Source organism: Sorghum bicolor, chromosome 2, assembly GCF_000003195.3.
Source record: "Sorghum bicolor cultivar BTx623 chromosome 2, Sorghum_bicolor_NCBIv3, whole genome shotgun sequence".
Classification (NCBI taxonomy): domain Eukaryota; kingdom Viridiplantae; phylum Streptophyta; class Magnoliopsida; order Poales; family Poaceae; genus Sorghum; species Sorghum bicolor.
The window spans coordinates 44,100,332-44,119,894 of NC_012871.2; the positions used below are offsets into that span (position 1 = coordinate 44,100,332).

Sequence of the window (19,563 nt, forward strand, 5' to 3'; positions counted from 1 at the left end):
AATCTCCAGCAACATCTAGGTCCATATTCCATCTCTTTACGGCCCAGTGTGCTTTGAACTCTAGTTCAACAGGTAGATGGCAAGTCTTCCCGTACACCAATTGGTATGGAGACATTCCGATTGGGGTCTTGTATGCTGTCCGATATGCCCAGAGTGCATCGGGTAACTTGTCTTTCCACGCCGTTCCCATTTCATTTACTGTCTTCTGAAGAATATTCTTGATTTGTTTGTTGGAAGTCTCTGCTTGGCCACTTGTCTGAGGATGATAAGGGGTAGCAACGTTGTGACGGATTCCATGTTTTGCTAGATATTGCTTGAAGCGTTTGTCAATGAAGTGTGCTCCTCCATCACTTATCACTACTCTGGGGACTCCAAATCTTAGAAATATAATTTCTTCAAACATCCTCTTTGAACTGACGTTGTCGGCATGCTTGCAAGGTAACGCTTCTACCCACTTGGAAACATAGTCAACCGCCATCAAGATATACTCATACTTCTTTGATGGAGGAAATGGACCCATGTAGTCTATTCCCCAGACATCAAAGAGCTCAATTTGAAGGTTGTTGGTGAGTGGCATTGCATCCCTTGTATTTATGTTTCCGTGTCTTTGACATGGCCCACATCTTCTGATATATTGCTTCGTGTCTTCATACATTGTAGGCCAGTAGAATCCACACTGCCAGATCTTTGAATGTGTACGGAATGCTCCATAGTGACCTCCATATAGTGATGAATGACATCTGTCGATGATCTTCCATCCTTCCTCAGTGGTCACACATCTCCTGAGTAAGCCATCAGAGCATACTCGGAAGAGGTATGGCTCATCCCATATATGTGAACGACTTTCTTGAATAAGCTTCTTCTTATTTGCTCCTGGTGGTACATACCCTGAAACCATAAAATTAACAATATCTGCATACCAGGGGTCAGACCTGTTAATCCCGTTGAGCATGTCGTCCCGGAGTGAATCATTGATGGGGGTTTCCTGTGGACTCTTAAAATACATTCTAGACAAGTGATCAGCAACAGAATTTTCTACTCCCTTTTTATCTTTTATTTCTAAGTCAAATTCTTGGAGTAATAAGATCCATCTAATCAGGCAAGGTTTAACATCTTTTTTAATGAGCAAATATTTTAGTGCAGCATGATCAGTGTAAACAATTATTTTAGCTCCAACTAAATAAGATCTAAATTTATCAATGGCAAAGACAACAACCAGAAGCTCTTTTTTAGTGGTTGCATAATTAAGTTGAGCTCCTGTCAAAGTTTTACTGGCATAAGCAATTGCATGATGCTTCTTATTTTTAGTTTGTCCCAATACTGCCCCCACAGCATAATCACTAGCATCACACATAATTTCAAAAGGCAACGACCAATCAGGGGGTTGAATGATTGGTGCAGAGATGAGTGCTTTCTTTAATAAATTGAAAGATGTTAGACATGCATCATCAAATTCGAAAGGAGCATCCTTGGCTAGCAACAGAGTAAGTGATCTAGCAATAAATGAAAAATCTTTTATGAATCCACGATAAAAACTAGCATGACCAAGAAAGCTTCGAATTCCTTTTATGTTCACAGGTGGAGGTAGTTGTTCAATTACTTCAATTTTAGCTTTGTCTACCTCAATACCTCTTTCAGACACTAGGTGTCCCAGCACTATTCCTTCCCTAACCATAAAATGACATTTTTCCCAATTAAGGATTAAGTGCTTTTCTTCACATCTTTGCAAAACCTTGTCCTTGTTTTCAAGACAACTATCAAAAGTTTTTCCATAAACAGAGAAATCATTCATGAAAACTTCCATAATCTCTTCAATCATATCAGAAAATATAGACATCATGCATCTTTGAAAAGAAGCTGGTGCATTACATAACCCAAAAGACATTCTACGGTAAGCATAAGTTCCATATGGGCATGTAAAAGTGGTTTTGCTTTGATCATCGGGATGGATCGGGATCTGATGATACCCTGAATATCCATCTAAGAAACAGAAGAACGAATGGTTTGCTAACCGCTCTAGCATCTCATCTATAAAAGGTAAAGGAAAGTGATCTTTTCTCGTGGCTTTGTTTAGTTTTCTATAGTCTATGCACATCCGCCATCCTGTGACGGTGTGTTGCGGAATTAGCTAGTTCTTTTCATTCATAATAACAGTCATGCCTCCCTTTTTAGGCACAACTTGCACTGGGCTTACCCACTCACTGTGCGGCACAGGATATATAATCCCTGCATGCAGCAACTTTATAACTTCCTTTTTAACTACCTCTCTCATAGTGTTGTTAAGTCTACGTTGGGGTTCTCGAGAGGGTGAAACAGAAGGATCTGTTGGAATACGATGGGTACAAATCATAGGACTGATTCCTGTAGGATCTTGGAGTGAGTAGCCGAAAACTGAGTGATGTTTCTCAAGAATGGTCATTAATCGCAGAGTTTGATCCTGAGTGAGTTTATCGCTAATGATTACAGGGAACTGTGGATTATTGTTTAGGAAAGCATAGGTAAGACCGGGTGGTAAAGTTTTAAGCTCTATGGGGGTCTAGGTGTTTCTGCAAACTCATCTAAGGGTTCAAGCTCAGAAGGCTCGTCTTCTTCTTCTGTGAAGAAAGGAGTTTCGTCTTCTAAGTCTGATTCATCTCAAAGCTCTAGAGATGCAGCCTTTACCTCCTCCATAGGATCAGGCAAAAGATATGATTCGGCCTTATTGTTTAAGGAGTGTGAAATTGTTATTGGGATTTTAAAGGTTTTTCCAAAAGAAATGTGTAGCTTTCCAGTATGACCTTCATAAAGGAGTCTTCTAAAAGGTTGTCCTATCAACAGGTCGAAGTCCCATGTATCAAAGATATAGAAGTTCAAATGAACCATGGAGCCTTCTACCGTAAGAGGTAGGACATTAATAATTCCAAGACTGGGGACTAATCGTCCCGAAGATTCCTTTATGACCTTTGTTGTGGGGGTTAAGGCAAGATTTTTAAATAGTTTAAGTGCAAAAGATTCAGACATGATGTTGATCCCCACAACAGGATTATATAGAGCATTAAATCGATCAGAATTATAAGCACAACGTATAGTTATAGAGGGTGTGTCCAAACGGATCACATCAGAGGAAAGCTCTGATTCCTCCAACCATTCGCTACTCATTACTGAGATAAGCTCTCTCAATTGATATTCACTTGGCAAATAAATGCTAAACTGGCCATTTTGGGGTTTGTCAATAGAATGGTAGTTTGAAATGTTTCCAAAATCGGCAAAAAGATCGGATTCTATATCCAGCATGAAGTCCGGTGGTGGAATTTCTTCCTCTTGTGGCTCAGAACTTGGGATAGCTAAAGTAGATGAAGAATTTGGCAGAGTGTCTACTTCGGCTTCGTAGGTTTCATTATCCATCTCAGCTTCTAGGATTCTATCTAGGATCACTCTAGCTTCATCAGCAGGGATGCGAAAGAAAGAACCTCTAGACATTGTGTGTAGCATTTGTTTGTGATTTTTATGAAGACCTCAAAAAAGTGGAATAAAAGAACAGGGTCTTCAAGATTAAGGTTTGGACCAGATTCTAAAAGATCAGAAAAACGTTTCCAGGATTTTCCCAAAGTTTCATTATCTTTTTGTTTAAAAGATAGGACTTCGAGTCTAAGGTCGGCTATACGGTCAAGGGAATAGAAATCTAGACAAAAGTTAGCTCGTAAAACTCCCCATTCACCTTGTTGTTGACTTACCTTCTGACTGTACCATTGTCTAGCTTCTCCCCTTAAAGAAAAAGGAAAAAGCTTCCAACGTAAAGTTTTATCACAAATGCCTTCAATACGAAGACAATCACATGTTTGCTCAAAATCTCTAATATGAAGGTAAGGGTTTTCGTCTTCCTTTTCCAAAAAAGATAGGTTTTGAATCATGGCAATCAACCTAGAACTTAACTTATACTGGGATGTTTGGATAGGCTGTGATGATTCCCATGGTAAAAGGTCAGTTACTGAAGGGATTGCAGACTCATGGATCGATTTAGAATTTTGGTTTTCCATAAGGTAAGGGTAAAGAAAATAAATACAGAATATAAAAGATAAGAAAAGATAAAAGTATAGATACAAGCTTGTAGTAAGACTCAGGTTATCTCAGCAACCGTCTTTCTCCCCGGCAACGGCGCCAGAAATGCTTGTTGATATTTGGGAACGCAATAAGGAATTGATCCGCAAGCGCACGGATATCGGTGAGCACTTCACCTGGGAAATTATCCAGAGTATCGTATTTATTTTTTTACCACTAGGAGAAAGAGTGCATCTGACTAACCGGTCTATTACTACTAACCCTTTAGGCACAAAGAATGTCTTTCAATGTGAGTGATAAATAGAGAAGACTGCAACCGTAGTCTCCTTCTAACCTTGGTAAGGATGATCTACTGTTCTAATGGGGAGGCTAACGAAATCTAGACACCACAAAGGATGTTCAACCCGCACCTATAAACCCTATCCTTCCTGCTAACGAGATGTGGTCTACAAAGGTAACTCGAAATTGTCACGTTCCTCACTACTACCACGGTCCAGCTAGTCAGGGAATATCTATGAGTACCCCAGCCTAAACACCACGTTTACGCCAGCAATGATTACTCTAAACTCTACGCGAAGAGATTAAAGTAAACTCATAAACCATAAGAACAATAAAACAAGAACTTACTAGAATTTAGAAGTCGAAATACTGAAGAATCCTAGGAGCAAGCTTCGGGTTAGGAGAACTTGATCCCGCAGGTACAAGCTTGGAGTAGACACCGACAGGCCGGGCTTCCTCCAATCAACACCTCCACTCTATCTCTCTCAATCTAGTAGAAACTAGAAGATCTATTTCTACTTTACATTGGTTGCTAAGCCTAAAAAGAAATATTAATTAGAGAAGAGGTTTTCCTTCGAGGGCACCCCTCAATCTCTATGATAATTTCTTCATGTCTTCTCCAGGGGCCAGGGGGTCTTCTTATATAGTCCTCCTCCTTTATGCGTTTTTGGGTCGGTAGGCGAGGTGGTACTATGTTTTTCTTGATCCAATAGGTCGGTGGAATATCTCGTGCGAAGAGAGTCCTGATTGGCATCCAACAGGGGGCGGGCGCCCAGGTCACCAGGGCGGGCGCCCTGGGCCTGGCCCCTTTCGGCCTCTGCCTTCTTCCCGTGGCTTCTGGAGTCTTCTAGATGGTAGAAAATCGCGCGGTGCGTTGATATCTCTATGTAATCCTGACAGGTGGGCCTTTCTTCTTATTTCCTGACACTACAAGAAATTTGTCTTTCTATGACAAAATGCGAAATGACGAGGTCTGTTATCGTCATATAATATCACATAATATGACGGTACTTTTAGGGTCTTCATAATTTCGTGAGGCCAAGAAAATTTTATGACGACACAACTTTATTTGTCACATAAAGGTATGAAAATTCGTCACATATTGCCTGGCGCCAGGAGCCGGTAGACGATATTGCTTTTATGACGCTTAGAGGTATGTTTATGTGATGATTTGGCGGCGTCACTTTATGTTTATTAAAAAAATGACTGGCCCGAATGTAAATATATCTCTGTGGTGGACCGTACCCCATTCAAGTTGACCGCAATCACTTTCCCCTTCTCCCCGAGCGGCGAGCGCGGAGGGCGGCGAGCGGCGCGCGCGCGGGCAGCGGGATCTGGACGGCCGGCGTTGGGCAGGATCCAGGTGGAGCTGCCTCTCCCTCTCCCTAGGTCAGGGCGTGGTTGTCTGGGTGGAGGCCACACGAGCTCCGCTGCCCGCAGGCCGCCTGAAGGAGCGCGAATCTCCGGTGACCGCCACAACGAAATCAGGTTGTTACGCGGGCGTGCTCCTACTCCCCACTTCCTCATGCCCCTCCTCATCCCCTTTAATTTGGTCGACAGCGGCACCCTCATGCCCTCCCTGTTCATATTTCAATTTTTTTGAACCGTGTACATATTTCTATTGGCATCATAGTTGCTAATCATTCCCATGTGCATCAATCAGGGATCATGTCGCAGGCCTCATCATCAACTGTGCGTAGTAGGCGCCAAAGCGCAACTAGAGATGTTGTAGAACCCAGGCCCCTTGCTATTGTTGCTGCAGGCAGTTTGCCGATTGGCGTCGATCTGGAGGCGCCGATCGATGAAGTGACTAGATTGCCGTTGATAGTGTGCCCAACTTGCAAGGATGTGAGAGTGTTTGCTGCTAATACCAAGAACGGGAGTAATGTTGGAAAGAGATTTTTCAAGTGTCCTAGGAAGAACTATAATAATGTAAGTAAAGTGGTTGTTTAATTTGCATTGCCCAAATTTTATTCTTGTTTGCAGTGGTTGACTTTGCTCAAATTTGGATGTAGGGGACATGTGATAGGTTTTGGTTCGATGAAGAATATGTGGTGTACCTTCACGATAATGGACATCTACCATCAGCATCCTCCACCATTGAAGCAGGTTTGACAACCGAGGTTCCTGAGCTTGTGAAAAAAATTGATAGCTTGGAGCAAAATCTGAACAAGGTGCAAGAAATGGTTAGCAAGAACAGAGAAGGCATGGGAAGCTTCATTTGTCTCATGTGTGGATGTGTGAATGTAACAATAGTCCTGCTGGTTGCCATCTTCTTAGTTGTAGCTTTTGTGCTGAAGTAGGCAATGTTGATGATGTATTGGCTTTTGTGTTGAAGTTGTACTATTGAAGAACAAGTTGTAATGAACATTGTGGTGGATGTATGTGTTCTTCCTAGGAAGTAAGGGCATTCAAGCTCTTGTGGAATCTGTGTGTTTGTGATGTATGTTGGAAATGAAGATATCAATTGCTTATGATGATTTAGTTGTGTGGGATGAAATTTTTGCAGACTGTGCATCTTTATGCCAGCCTATACATTTTGTGACAAAATATATACTTTTTATGACAGAATCTGGGCATTCCATGACAATTTCATTGTCATGAAAGATTGCCATTCAATGAAAGAATCTGGGTAACTTGCATGATATATCTAGTATCCACTGAAAACAAATTCATTGCATATAAGGTCATACAAATTCAGAATTTTGATACAATTGTAGTAGCATAATTGAAATACACAACAACAAAATTTCTAAAGTCTCTAGAAATGCAAAGGTTATTCATCATCATTGTCTTCTCCTGAAGTATTGCCTTCTTCTGGACTATGGTACTCAAGGTAGGTGTCATCTTCATCTTCTTCATCACCTTGTGTGTTATCACCATTAGTTGTATGGTCTTGTCAGCGGATGTTGTCCACGAGGTGTCTACTAATAGGGCTGCCTGGTTCATTATCCAAGTGCAACAAATCCAAGTCTGGATGAATGTCTCCCACTGCACCATCTCTCAATCCACTATGCTCCCCTTGGTATGCCTCTTGACATCTCATCTGAACTTGTTCATGGATGGGTTGGTTTGTGCCGGTCTCTAGAACATCAAATAAATGTCGGTGGCCAAATTCTTGTACCACTTTCCAACATGGACCTAACTTTGTATCCTCCAAGAAAAATACTTGTGTAGCATCTGTGGCTATAATGAAAGGATCATTTTTATACCAACGGCCTTGGGTGTTTATGCTCTTGAAATAACCATCATCTTTCATTTGGTTTGTCCTTCCCTCTAAATTGTACCATTCACACCGTAATAAGATAACAGTTCTACGCCCTTTGCTGTTGTTACTGTAACTCAACTCAATAATATCCGTGATTGTCCCATAGAAGTCAATTGTGTGATCACCATGAGTACCTGCACTTTTGATGGTGGAGTTCTGTGTCTTCCTGTGTTCGTCACGAGCCAGAGTGTGCAACCGTACCCCATTGATTATACACGCTGTGTATGAACGCACTCTCGGATCCGGCCGGCATGCTAGTGAGTATAAGTCTTCATCAACATGTGTGGTGCCTTCATATTTCAATCTAGTAATCTGCATGATGAAAACATATTGAGTTAGTGAGTTTCAGAATGTAGTGTATCATAAGTTATTTAGTCATGTTGTAGAAGTTGCACACACATGATTCTCAAACCATGCAGCAAATTGTGTTGACATCATTTTTTCAACATCATTGACCTCTTCTTGTTGTAATTGTGCCCTGTACATGCTGAAAAAGGATGAAAATAATTAGTTTTTTGTGACACAAGTATTGACTAAAGTTGGCTGCAATGGAATTGGAGCAATTACTTACTCTTTGTATTCATCAACCTCTTCACAGTTATTTAGAACAAACCAGACCATGGAGTCATAGTCTTTTTCTGCATATTGAAATTTTGAAGCACCCACCAGGTGAACACGATGACCAAAAATAGAAAACCATTGGGTGAGGTGTCTCCATCCAAGTTCCTGTCAGGCCTAGTGAACCTATTAATGATGTCACTAAAGTATGTTGAGCATTGGGTCATACACTCATAGGCAGTGTATGCCTCTGCAATAGATCCTTCAGGTCTTGCTTTATTGCGGACGAAACGCTTAAAGGTGCCCAATCTTCTCTCAATGGGATACATCCATCCATACTGCACCGGTCCCCTAAGAAGTGCCTCATCAGGTAAGTGTACTGCTAGATGAACCATGACATCAAAGAATGCAGGTGGATAAATTTTCTCTAGCTTGCAAAGGATAAGCACAATATCTTCCTTCAGCTTTTTTAGTGCATCAACCTTTACAGTTTTTGAGCAAAGTTGTCTAAAAAAACTACCCAATTCAGTAATTACTTCATATATGTCTTTTCTCACCAAACCACGAAGGCCAACTGGTAAAATACGTTGCAATAGTATATGACAGTCTTGTGTTTTCAGCCCATGTATTGAACCTGCTCCCTCCATATTGACACACCTTGATATATTGGAGGCATAGCCATCTGGAAACTTAACATTGCTCACAAATTGCAAGAACTTCTTCTTAGCTTCTGGTGTTAGAACGTAACAAGCTTTTGGCTTGGAGGATGTATTACCACTGTCATCTAGCAAATGAAGCTCTTTTCTTATACCTCTTTCTTCCAAATCTACTCGAGCAGAAACTGTGTCTTTTGTCTTGTTTGGAATATTGAGAAGCGTAAACCAAAAATATTTTCACATATGTTTTTCTCTATGTGCATAACATCAAGGTTGTATTGTAGCTTCAATTTTGACCAGTATGGCAAATCATACAAGCTAACCTTTAGATGCCATACTGGTTCTCCATCACGACGTCGTTTTCTTGATCTCGGCATATCTGGATTTTTGCCAGGAACATAGCAAACTTCATCCAACCTTGCCATAACCTCATCTACACTAAATTTCCTTGGTGGTTCTCTATTTTCATGGTGGCCATTGAAAGATCTATTTTTCCTCCAAACATGGTCGCTTGGGAGGAACCGTCTATGTCCTATGAATCCAATTTTGTTTTTCAGACATTCGGAGCATGGATTCTCATCACAGTGCACACATGCAAAGTAACCCTTAGTGGTTCTACCTGACATGGTGCCTAATGCAGGATAGTCATTGATTCCCCACAGAATCGCTGCACGCAGGCTGAACTCTTTGCCTTCATATGCATCAAAAGTAGAGACACCATTCCACAGAGTCATCATGTCTTCTATCAAAGGTTGCATGAATGTTGATATTTGGGAACGCAATAAGGAAATGATCCGCAAGCGCACGGATATCGGTGAGCATTTCACCCGGGAAATTATCCAGAGTATCGTATTTATTTTTTTTACCACTGGGAGAAAGGGTGCATCTGACTAACCAAATCTATTGCTACTATCCCTTTAGGCACAAAGAATGTCTTTCGATGTGAGTGATAAATAGAGAAGACTGCAACCGTAGTCTCCTTCTAACCTTGGTAAGGATGATCTACTGTTCTAATGGGGAGGCTAACGGAATCTAGACACCACAAAGGATGTTCAACCCGCACCTATAAACCCTATCCTTCCTGCTAACGAGATGTGATCTACAAAGGTAGCTCGGAAATGTCACGTTCCTCACTACTACCACGGTCCAGCTAGTCAGGGAATATCTATGAGTACCCCAGCCTAAACACCACGTTTACGCCAGCAATGATTACTCTAAACTCTACGCGAAGAGATTAAAGTAAACTCATAAACCATAAGAACAATAAAACAAGAACTTACTAGAATTTAGAAGTTGAAATACTGAAGAATCCTAGGAGCAAGCTTCGGGTTAGGAGAACTTGATCCCGCAGGTACAAGCTTGGAGTAGACACCGACAGGCCGGGCTTCCTCCACTCTACACCTCCACTCTATCTCTCTCAATCTAGTAGAAACTAGAAGATCTATTTTTACCTTACATTGATTGCTAAGCCTAAAAAGAAATATTAATTAGAGAAGAGGTTTTCCTTCGAGGGCACCCCTCAGTCTCTATGATAATTTCTTCATGTCTTCCAGGGGCCAGGGGGGCCTCGCTTATATAGTCCTCCCCTTCTATGCGTTTTTGGGTCGATAGCCGAGGTGGTACTATGTTTTTCTTGATCCAATAGGTCGGTGGAATATCCCGAGCGAAGGAGTCCTGAATTGGCTCCAGCAGGGGGGCGGGCGCCGAGGCTTCCAGGGCGGGCGCCCTGGGCCTGGCCCAGCTTCGCCTCCGCTTCGGTCTCGTGGCTTCTGGAGTCTTCTAGATGATGTAAAATTGCGCGGTGCGTTGATATCTCTATGTAATCCCGACATGTGGGCCTTTCTTCCTTATTTCCTGATAACCCCCTGCAGAAATAGATAAACAACAAAACTCGTGGAATTCTGTCAGATCAAACCCTAATTCTAGGTGATGGTTGCATATTGGTCTTTTCTCATGTTTATTTGATAATTAAAATTGATACTTAAGAACCGTCAACAAATACCCCCATACTTAGGCTTTTACTCGTCCTCGAGAAAAGGATGGTTAAGAACAATATCTGGGATAAACATTTAAAACATTCTCTATATAATTTGCAGGGTGTTAAAATTCCACTGTGTACTGTAGTCAGGGAAGTATATGGTTAAGAGTAAAGATCCTTTCTTCTCAATCCTGTCACTTGGAGTTTTTGTATATTTTTTGAAAGAAAGTTAGCATACCTTTTTGATCCTCATAGGTTCTCTCAGATCACTCATTATCTTTTATATATCTCACTGAGGCTGTTTTATTTTGCAAAAATTCTCAAGCATACTTACTTTGCATTTATTGCCTGATCAAAACGGGATCCGAGGAGGGGAATGTCATACTCTTAGATCAAAGACTTTGGAAATTAAAATCTTTGTCAACTCTTGCTGGCATATTGCTTATTAGAGGGACCATGGGCTATCATTTTTTTTCAATTTTTTTTTAAGTGGATACCGAGGTACCTCTAATTCTACTGCCGGACACTTGTCCATTTTTTTCTGCGAGGTTGTCGAGCACTTGCTCCTTTTTATTTCCTCGAAATATCTCTATTTTTGCATAGCCCATGCCTCTAATGCAATAATACTTCGGAAGAGTGAATCTTACTGAAATAGTGTCTTGATCTTGGGAGCATGATAAATCTCTCAACAAGGGTCTAACTCATTTTGAACAAACTCAATACAGAGCAGATAGCTTTTATAATCATAATTAATATTTCAGTTTTATCAGGCATATAAAACACTGAGGATGGTAGCTAGAAATTTGAATATTTTGAAATAAATTCTCCACGCAACAATGATATCAAGAATAAGAAACTCATACTCTACCATCACATATTCCATCTTGACTTAAGTAACACAGGATTTTTTTAAAAATGATTTTATACTAATTGCAAGTTTTCAGGAAATATCACAGATTGAGATTAATCATGATTAGAAATATTTTACTCTTTTTATTTTATCATGTCGGAAACAGTAATCTGCATAATCCAAAATAAATGTATGTATGAAGTAAAGTGTGCAGAGTGTGTACCTGAATCATGGAGTGGTGTAGTCGGAGTGTGTTTAGCATGTCGAGGGATCTCCCCCATACTTATTTTCTGCTTTCTTGCACAAAAATAAAGTAGAGACACACAAGACATAATAATACTCTTTATTGATCTTGAGGCATTTATTACACAAGGAAAATTATTTTTGGCTATTCTCTCCCGGATTAGGAGTAGAATATTTTTGGGTGATTCTGAAGATGGAAATGTATGGATATATGTGGATGGTACTTCCGGAGTAGAAGTAGCATGTATGAGTGAACGTGCAAGTGAATCTTGATTTAACCACATGACAAGCTCCTAAGGGTCTACACAGCTTGACCACACTCAATGCTCATAAGCAGTAAAAAGTAAATGTGTGGCTCGAAGTCTAGCAAGCATGTATATATGGCTTTGGTAGGAATTTAAACTCTCATCATACAGGAACTCATCATGCAACATTTTAAAGATTTTCAAAGATAAAATTCTCCAGAATTCTAGCATCTCTAGAAATAGATAAACAGCAGCTCAACCTTCCCATATCATATCCGTTAACAACTTAGATTTCAGATCAAGTTTTCATCCCATAAGTTTTGATCTAGAGCAAGCTTTAAATTATAACAGTTATGTCTAAACTTGAGAGGAAACTTCAAATATGCAAATTAGGCAGAGCAACTATTCATCATTTCCATGCTTGAGTTTTATTTAGATACAGATTAGCATAGCCACTTTATTTATTTATTAAACACACTAAGCAAAAGACATATATATATATAAGCATAAAATCTTTATTTGGTTTTTCATAGTTATGTATATTTATATTCTAAAATAATATAAGTATAAAGATAGATAGAAATACTTATCGAGATAAATGGGGGTGCTCTTCCCCAAGCTGAATTTTGACGTAATTTCTCTTGATGTAGCTAGCAGGTGGCAGAGGTGTATTTGAAAGTCAGCAGCATTGTGACAGCGATTAGAATATCCTCCGTCTGCCAGTCTTCTTGATTCTTAGATTCTGTGGAGCTCAAATAGACAACAAAGCTTGTCGAACTGATTAAGTGTTAGCATAAATATCTAGCCTTTATCATGTTGAGACTCCTTAATAATTATTACTCCCTGTTTTTATATTTTTATTTTATAAAGCAGAAAAATATTTTTATTTTATTTTTATGCCACCACAGTGAATGTACTTATGGGTTTTATGCCACTCGTATCCTCACATGGGGCTTACTGTTTTTCACATTTTTACTTTCTGTTTAGAACTTAATTAACTAAGTGAACTACTTGAAATAATTGAAAGGGAAAGGATAACTACCAAGTTTACCTCTTGGCAAGGCGTTCGGTGTTTTTAAGTCCTCCGAACGGGACTCTCCTCCTTCTCAATTATCCTGAGGTTCGTTGGGTGGCGTAGTCGGTACTTCCGGCAGCGCCTCCTCTTCATGTATAGTTATCTTCATTTTCCACACCTGACTTGGTGCTTCGGTCTCCTCTGGATAATTCTGTTTAAACTCAACGTCTTCTGACCTTACAACTTTTCCTTCGTAGTCTGCCCATCCGTCCTTGATGATTTGCCTCCTCTGGTTGCGGTTGCGTCGTCTTCTTCTTGTCCTGACCTGCTTAGAATCTTCAACTATATAGTTAGAATCATTAAAGTAATGGCGTACCTTCTCAGAGAGGAAATACACGTGGACTTCTCCGGTTCCAATGATAACTTGGATAGTGTTGAGGAATGGTCTTCCAAGGATGATGGGTGGATCGTACTCGTCTTCTCCCATATCAATGTTCTGAAAATCATCTGGAGCTAAATATATATTGGTTGTAGGGGCATGGTTCCACATTTGCTTGTTCCTGTTCCTCGTGTTGTTCCTCTTCCTTGGTTCATGTCGGGATTGCTCTGAAGTTTATGTAGTCTTGTTCTTGAAGGAAAGTCTCCTTCTTCCCCTTGATGTAGAGACTGATCTTGGCAGCATTAGCGTAGATGACAGCTCTGGTGTTTAGGAATGGTCTCCCTAAGATGATGGGTGCCCTCTTCTCAGTACCAGTCTCTACCACCACGAAGTTTGCTGGAGTGTACAAGGTACCAACTTGGACACAAAGGTTCTTTAATATTTCCTTTGGGAAACTAAGTGTCTGATCTCCATTGTGTTTGTGCTCGTAGATCCCGGTTCTTCACTTAATGGAATCTGGGAGTTGTAAAACGCCTTCATGATTCTCAAAATGTGTCCTGCTCATAGAGACAAGGCAGAGATCAAGTGCATGGGCTCTGTTGGTGGAAAACACCAACAGAACCAAAAGTGTATTTGTTCTTTTCTAACCTTAAGCATAGTGAGCAAGACAAAGTTGATGGATCATGAGTGTAGCATTTGTCAGATCAGATGGCTCAACCTAATGGAAAGATAATCATCTATATTTATGTTTTGTTTTTATCTTCCAAAGATTGAATGTGCAATACTTTAGCTTATATGTTTAGGAGCGTGGGATTACGAAGGTAGTACTAAGAACAAAGATTAAGGGACTAAACATGTTGAATCAGTTAGGTTGGTTAATTTAGAGTTATAAATCATACATGTTTGTCTCTTTATTTATGTGAACGCCAGAACCAAGGAGAAACTTATAAAAGGATAGTCAAGTACCTTAAGATGTTACCTTTGAAGAGTGATGGTACAGTATCACCTTGAAGCTTTCCTTTCTAGCGGTTGTGCATCGTGTTTGTGGCTCCCTCCATGGATCATCTCTTATGAGCTACGTCTTTCTTGTGCAAATTGTTAAACTTCATGTGTCACTTTCTTTATCTCCAATGTGAGTTTATCTCAGGACTTCCCAGGTTGATATTGAAAGTTTTCCTGCAGGGGTTAGTCCCACAAAATATACCAATGTCTACACAAGCAATTTTTAGTTCGATAACCGAACTAGACTCCATGTCTAATCAGATTAAGGAAGGCTGTTTAACCTAAGCACCATGCTTAATTTAAAAGCCAATAGAAGTATGTGCAGTACTTCCAAACTAACAGTTACTAGGATAAACAAAGGTAGCGTGATGGCATTTATAGAGATCGACTTAAGTGGAGATGAAGTAGTGTGATTAGTATTTAACAAATTGAGCATGTCTCAAAGGTAAGGACAACCAACATAGCAACATGGCAAAGGATGTTTTATGTGAAGTACTCCCCTAAGCTTGAATTTTGCAAAATTCAAGATTGGATGAATTTAATTCAATGTTGCATGTTGATTGGTTGGGCATACCTTGCGCTTGTCATTCATCCGGTCTTCTTGCTCCAATCCTAGAAAGGTTAGTGACAAGAATACCCGAAGGAATATTTCTACAATTATCTTATATGCTCAATACACAAGGCAATGTTGCAAGTAATTAGAAGTTCATGTTACAATCTGATAAGTGCTTGTTTTAGGACACTAAGCTTGTCCTTGGGAAACCATCAATTAACTCGACGAGATCTGCAATATTTATTATAAACATATGCATCGACAACCGCTCTTTTAAAGTTTTTATAAATAGAAAAGAAGAGAGGGTTGGAGATCTCAAATGTGGTGATAGCACATGAATTTTTAATGCCCTCTAGCCATTGATGTTGCTCTTCTCGATCCTCCTTCTTATGCATGGGATGTCTAGAGAGATTCATAGGATTATCGGAAGGTTCAAGAGAAAGAGCATAGTAGAGATTATTAGGCTCAAGGATGGGTTGGATAGCCGAATCATGGGATTGGAAAGTTTGGAAATCGGCTATTGAAACTTCCTCTCCTTGTATGGGAGATGATTCCTTCTCTATCTCTATGATTTTTCTATGAAGACTAGTACAAGAAGGATGTCCACGAATGAAGACATACCTTCCGTTACTAACTGATAAAGAAAGAAAGACTCTACCAAAGGTTATATGATTAAGACCAATGTGAAAATATCTAGGAAAAACATGGTCTTGTAGGGCTAGGTCTAAACCAGAATTTATAGAAAAATTAAAAGATTCCCTAGGTGTAGCTAAAAGTGCATTATCTTTTTGATTAAAAGATAGGACCTCAGCTATAGAAAAGGGTTGGTTTTGACCTATTGCAATCAACTCCGGACACAGATCATAATTAGGGGCAGGACGTGTTGACTCCCATGGTCTATGGCTGGTCTCCGAAGGTGCAAAGAATTTAATAATAGTTATGGAATTTAAGATATCCATAAAGATAAAAAGATAAAAGAATAAAAGTATAAAAGTATAATACAAGATAATAGCAAGACTCGAAGTTATCTCAGCAAACCGTCTTTCTCCCCGGCAACGGCGCCAGAAATGCTTGTTGATATTTGGGAACGCAATAAGGAAATGATCCGCAAGCGCACGGATATCGGTGAGCATTTCACCCGGGAGGTTTTCCAGAGTATCGTATTTATTTTTTTTACCACTGGGAGAAAGGGTGCATCTGACTAACCAAATCTATTGCTACTATCCCTTTAGGCACAAAGAATGTCTTTCGATGTGGGTGATAAATAGAGAAGACTGCAACCGTAGTCTCCTTCTAACCTTGGTAAGGATGATCTACTGTTCTAATGGGGAGGCTAACGGAATCTAGACACCACAAAGGATGTTCAACCCGCACCTATAAACCCTATCCTTCCTGCTAACGAGATGTGATCTACAAAGGTAGCTCGGAAATGTCACGTTCCTCACTACTACCACAGTCCAGCTAGTCGGGGAATATCTATGAGTACCCCAGCCTAAACACCACGTTTACGCCAGCAATGATTACTCTAAACTCTACGCGAAGAGATTAAAGTAAACTCATAAACCATAAGAACAATAAAACAAGAACTTACTAGAATTTAGAAGTCAAAATACTGAAGAATCCTAGGAGCAAGCTTCGGGTTAGGAGAACTTGATCCCGCAGGTACAAGCTTGGAGTAGACACCGACAGGCCGGGCTTCCTCCACTCTACACCTCCACTCTATCTCTCTCAATCTAGTAGAAACTAGAAGATCTATTTCTACCTTACATTGATTGCTAAGCCTAAAAAGAAATATTAATTAGAGAAGAGGTTTTCCTTCGAGGGCACCCCTCAGTCTCTATGATAATTTCTTCATGTCTTCCAGGGGCCAGGGGGGCCTCGCTTATATAGTCCTCCCCTTCTATGCGTTTTTGGGTCGATAGCCGAGGTGGTACTATGTTTTTCTTGATCCAATAGGTCGGTGGAATATCCCGAGCGAAGGAGTCCTCAATTGGCTCCAGCAGGGGGGCGGGCGCCCAGGCTTCCAGGGCGGGCGCCCTGGGCCTGGCCCAGCTTCGCCTCCGCTTCGGTCTCGTGGCTTCTGGAGTCTTCTAGATGATGTAAAATTGTGCGGTGCGTTGATATCTCAATGTAATCCCGACATGTGGGCCTTTCTTCCTTATTTCCTGATAACCCCCTGCAGAAATAGATAAACAACAAAACTCGTGGAATTCTGTCAGATCAAACCCTAATTCTAGGTGATGGTTGCATATTGGTCTTTTCTCATGTTTATTTGATAATTAAAATTGATACTTAAGAACCGTCAACAATGAACACATGGAAATCTTTGCCGGGTGATTTTTTTCCCTGGAATCAGCAAAGCAAGCATATAATTGGATTGGTCCATACACATCCAAGGTGGAAAATTGTATGGAACCACTATAGTTGGCCAGATGCTATATGCATTGCTCATCTGACCATATGGGTTAAATCCATCTGTAGCAATGGCTAACCTCAAACTACAGGGATCATCTGCAAAAGACTTGAAACAATCATCAAATTCTTTCCAAGCTTCTCCATCAGCAGGATGTCTCATTTCATTCTCAACCGGTTTTCTCTTTTCCTTGTGCCATCTTGCATACTCTGCCCGCTGCTTGGAGATAAAAATCCTTTGGAGGCGTGGAATTATTGGAAAATACCGGAGGACCTTGTGAGGCACTTTCTTTCTACCCTCCTTGTTCACTTTCCATCTTGTGTACCCACAAACTGGGCAATGGTCATCCTCTTCATGATCTTTCCAAAATAGGGCACAATCATACTTGCACACATGAATAGTTTCATAACCAAAACCAAGCTTCCGAAGTAGAACTTTCAGTTCATTATAGGACTTAGGTAGGCCGGGCACATTCTTCAGAGATGACGAAAGCAACTCAAGGATTGCATCGATCCCAGAATTTGGTATCCGATTGTACACTTTTATATGCAGCAGTTTAATAATGAAACTTAGCCTAGACTCCTCGGTGCAACCAGGATAAAGTTCACGCTTTGCCTCTTCCATGATTTGCTTATATAAGTTGCCACCGACACCATGGCTTGCTGCAGTATATAGATCTGGAATCAAACCTTGAACTCCCCGATCACTGTCATCTAATATGGCATCTTCAGTTTGTCCATCATCAAGTGGAGCCTGTCCATACCATGACATATATTCAACATCTAGTGTGACATCATCATCTTCTTCAACATCAAAATCCTCCTCTCCATGGTAAACCCACTTTGTATAGCACCTGGAAATACCATTGATTTCAATATCCTCCTGCACCTCATCTTGACTTTTTTCTATTTGGTTCAGGCATTTTCTACATGGACACTTGATTTTCTCATCTACACTAAATCTACTTTTGACATGTCCCATGAATTGTTCAACACCAAGCATAAATCTTTCACTAAATGGCACACTGTTGTATACCCAGCTTTTGTCCATCTCATCCTGCACATATATATGTGACAAATTTTTACAAATCGTCATGGATAGATAGAAATCGACAAAACACTTGTATATCCTCCTACACCTCAGCTTGCTTACCGGTAAGGAGGGGCAGGAGTAGTGCTGTGTGGCCGGAGGCAGCGGCGCAGTGTGGCCACAAAGGCTTCAGCTTGGGCCAGAGGCGTGCATGGTGAGGAAGGAGGGGCAGGAGGCCACTGGCGGTGTGGAGGCAGCGGCGCTGTGTGGCCGCCGGCAGTAGCGCTGTGGCCGGCGTCACTCCTTCTGTAGGCTTGGGTCACCGCCGGCCTGGGTGGGGTGGGCCTGCCTGGGTCACCGCTGGCCTGGGTGGGGTCGCCGTCGTTGTGGATCTAGCCGCCGACGCTGGGAGCACGACGAGCTGGGGGGGGGTTGGTCGGCTAGTTGAGAGGGTGTGCATTTTTTTTAAGTTCAGCGCTGTCCACATATACAGACTAGGCTGGGTACCGATTGGCAATGACATGTGGGCCCTTGGTCTATGACATGTGGGCCCTACATACTGTACTATTTAGCAAGTTCATCATTCAATCATCATTTCTCTTTTTAATTCATGTGAAAATATTGTAACAAGTTTTCCTCCCACATACTTTCTCCGAATCTGATGCTTTTTTTCTAATTTTTTCTTAAATTCTGATTTATCAGCCTATTCCATTTATTTTCATTGTATTTCAATGTGACAAAATTTGAACAACTCAAAATGGATTCAACCAAAAAATTGCAACTTTGAAGCTCATTTTGAACCTCAAAATGGGTTCAACCCAAAAGGTCATTAATACAAAGTTTGTACAACTAATCAAGATCTACATTCTTTATATAGATCATTTTTTCATACGATGAGTTGATGGTTAGTTTGTTCTCAAATCTTACTCATCTCACTCATAGTTTCATAAACTATCATGGAGATGAGTATGATTAGAGAAGGAAGTTACCATCACTTCATCGGATGAAAAAATGACCTATATACAAAATATAGATATCACTGAGTGAAACAACTTCT

The 19,563-nt window shown here is 40.6% G+C and overlaps 1 protein-coding gene across 1 annotated transcript; it reads left to right on the plus strand.

The window, feature by feature from the left end:
- Positions 5,281-6,620, plus strand: LOC110432694. Its single transcript, XM_021453475.1, has 5 exons — positions 5,281-5,288; positions 5,400-5,470; positions 5,605-5,706; positions 6,080-6,249; positions 6,333-6,620. Exons 1-5 carry the CDS (start codon positions 5,281-5,283, stop codon positions 6,618-6,620), a joined length of 639 nt encoding a protein of 212 aa, XP_021309150.1.

Coding starts and splice junctions, on each gene's coding strand:
- LOC110432694 (XM_021453475.1), top strand. Junction 5,471..5,604: donor TGCTTTTATGACGCTTAGAG/GTATGTTTATGT, acceptor CTTCTCCCCGAG/CGGCGAGCGCGGAGGGCGGC. Junction 5,707..6,079: donor CTGCCTCTCCCTCTCCCTAG/GTCAGGGCGTGG, acceptor TTGTTGCTGCAG/GCAGTTTGCCGATTGGCGTC.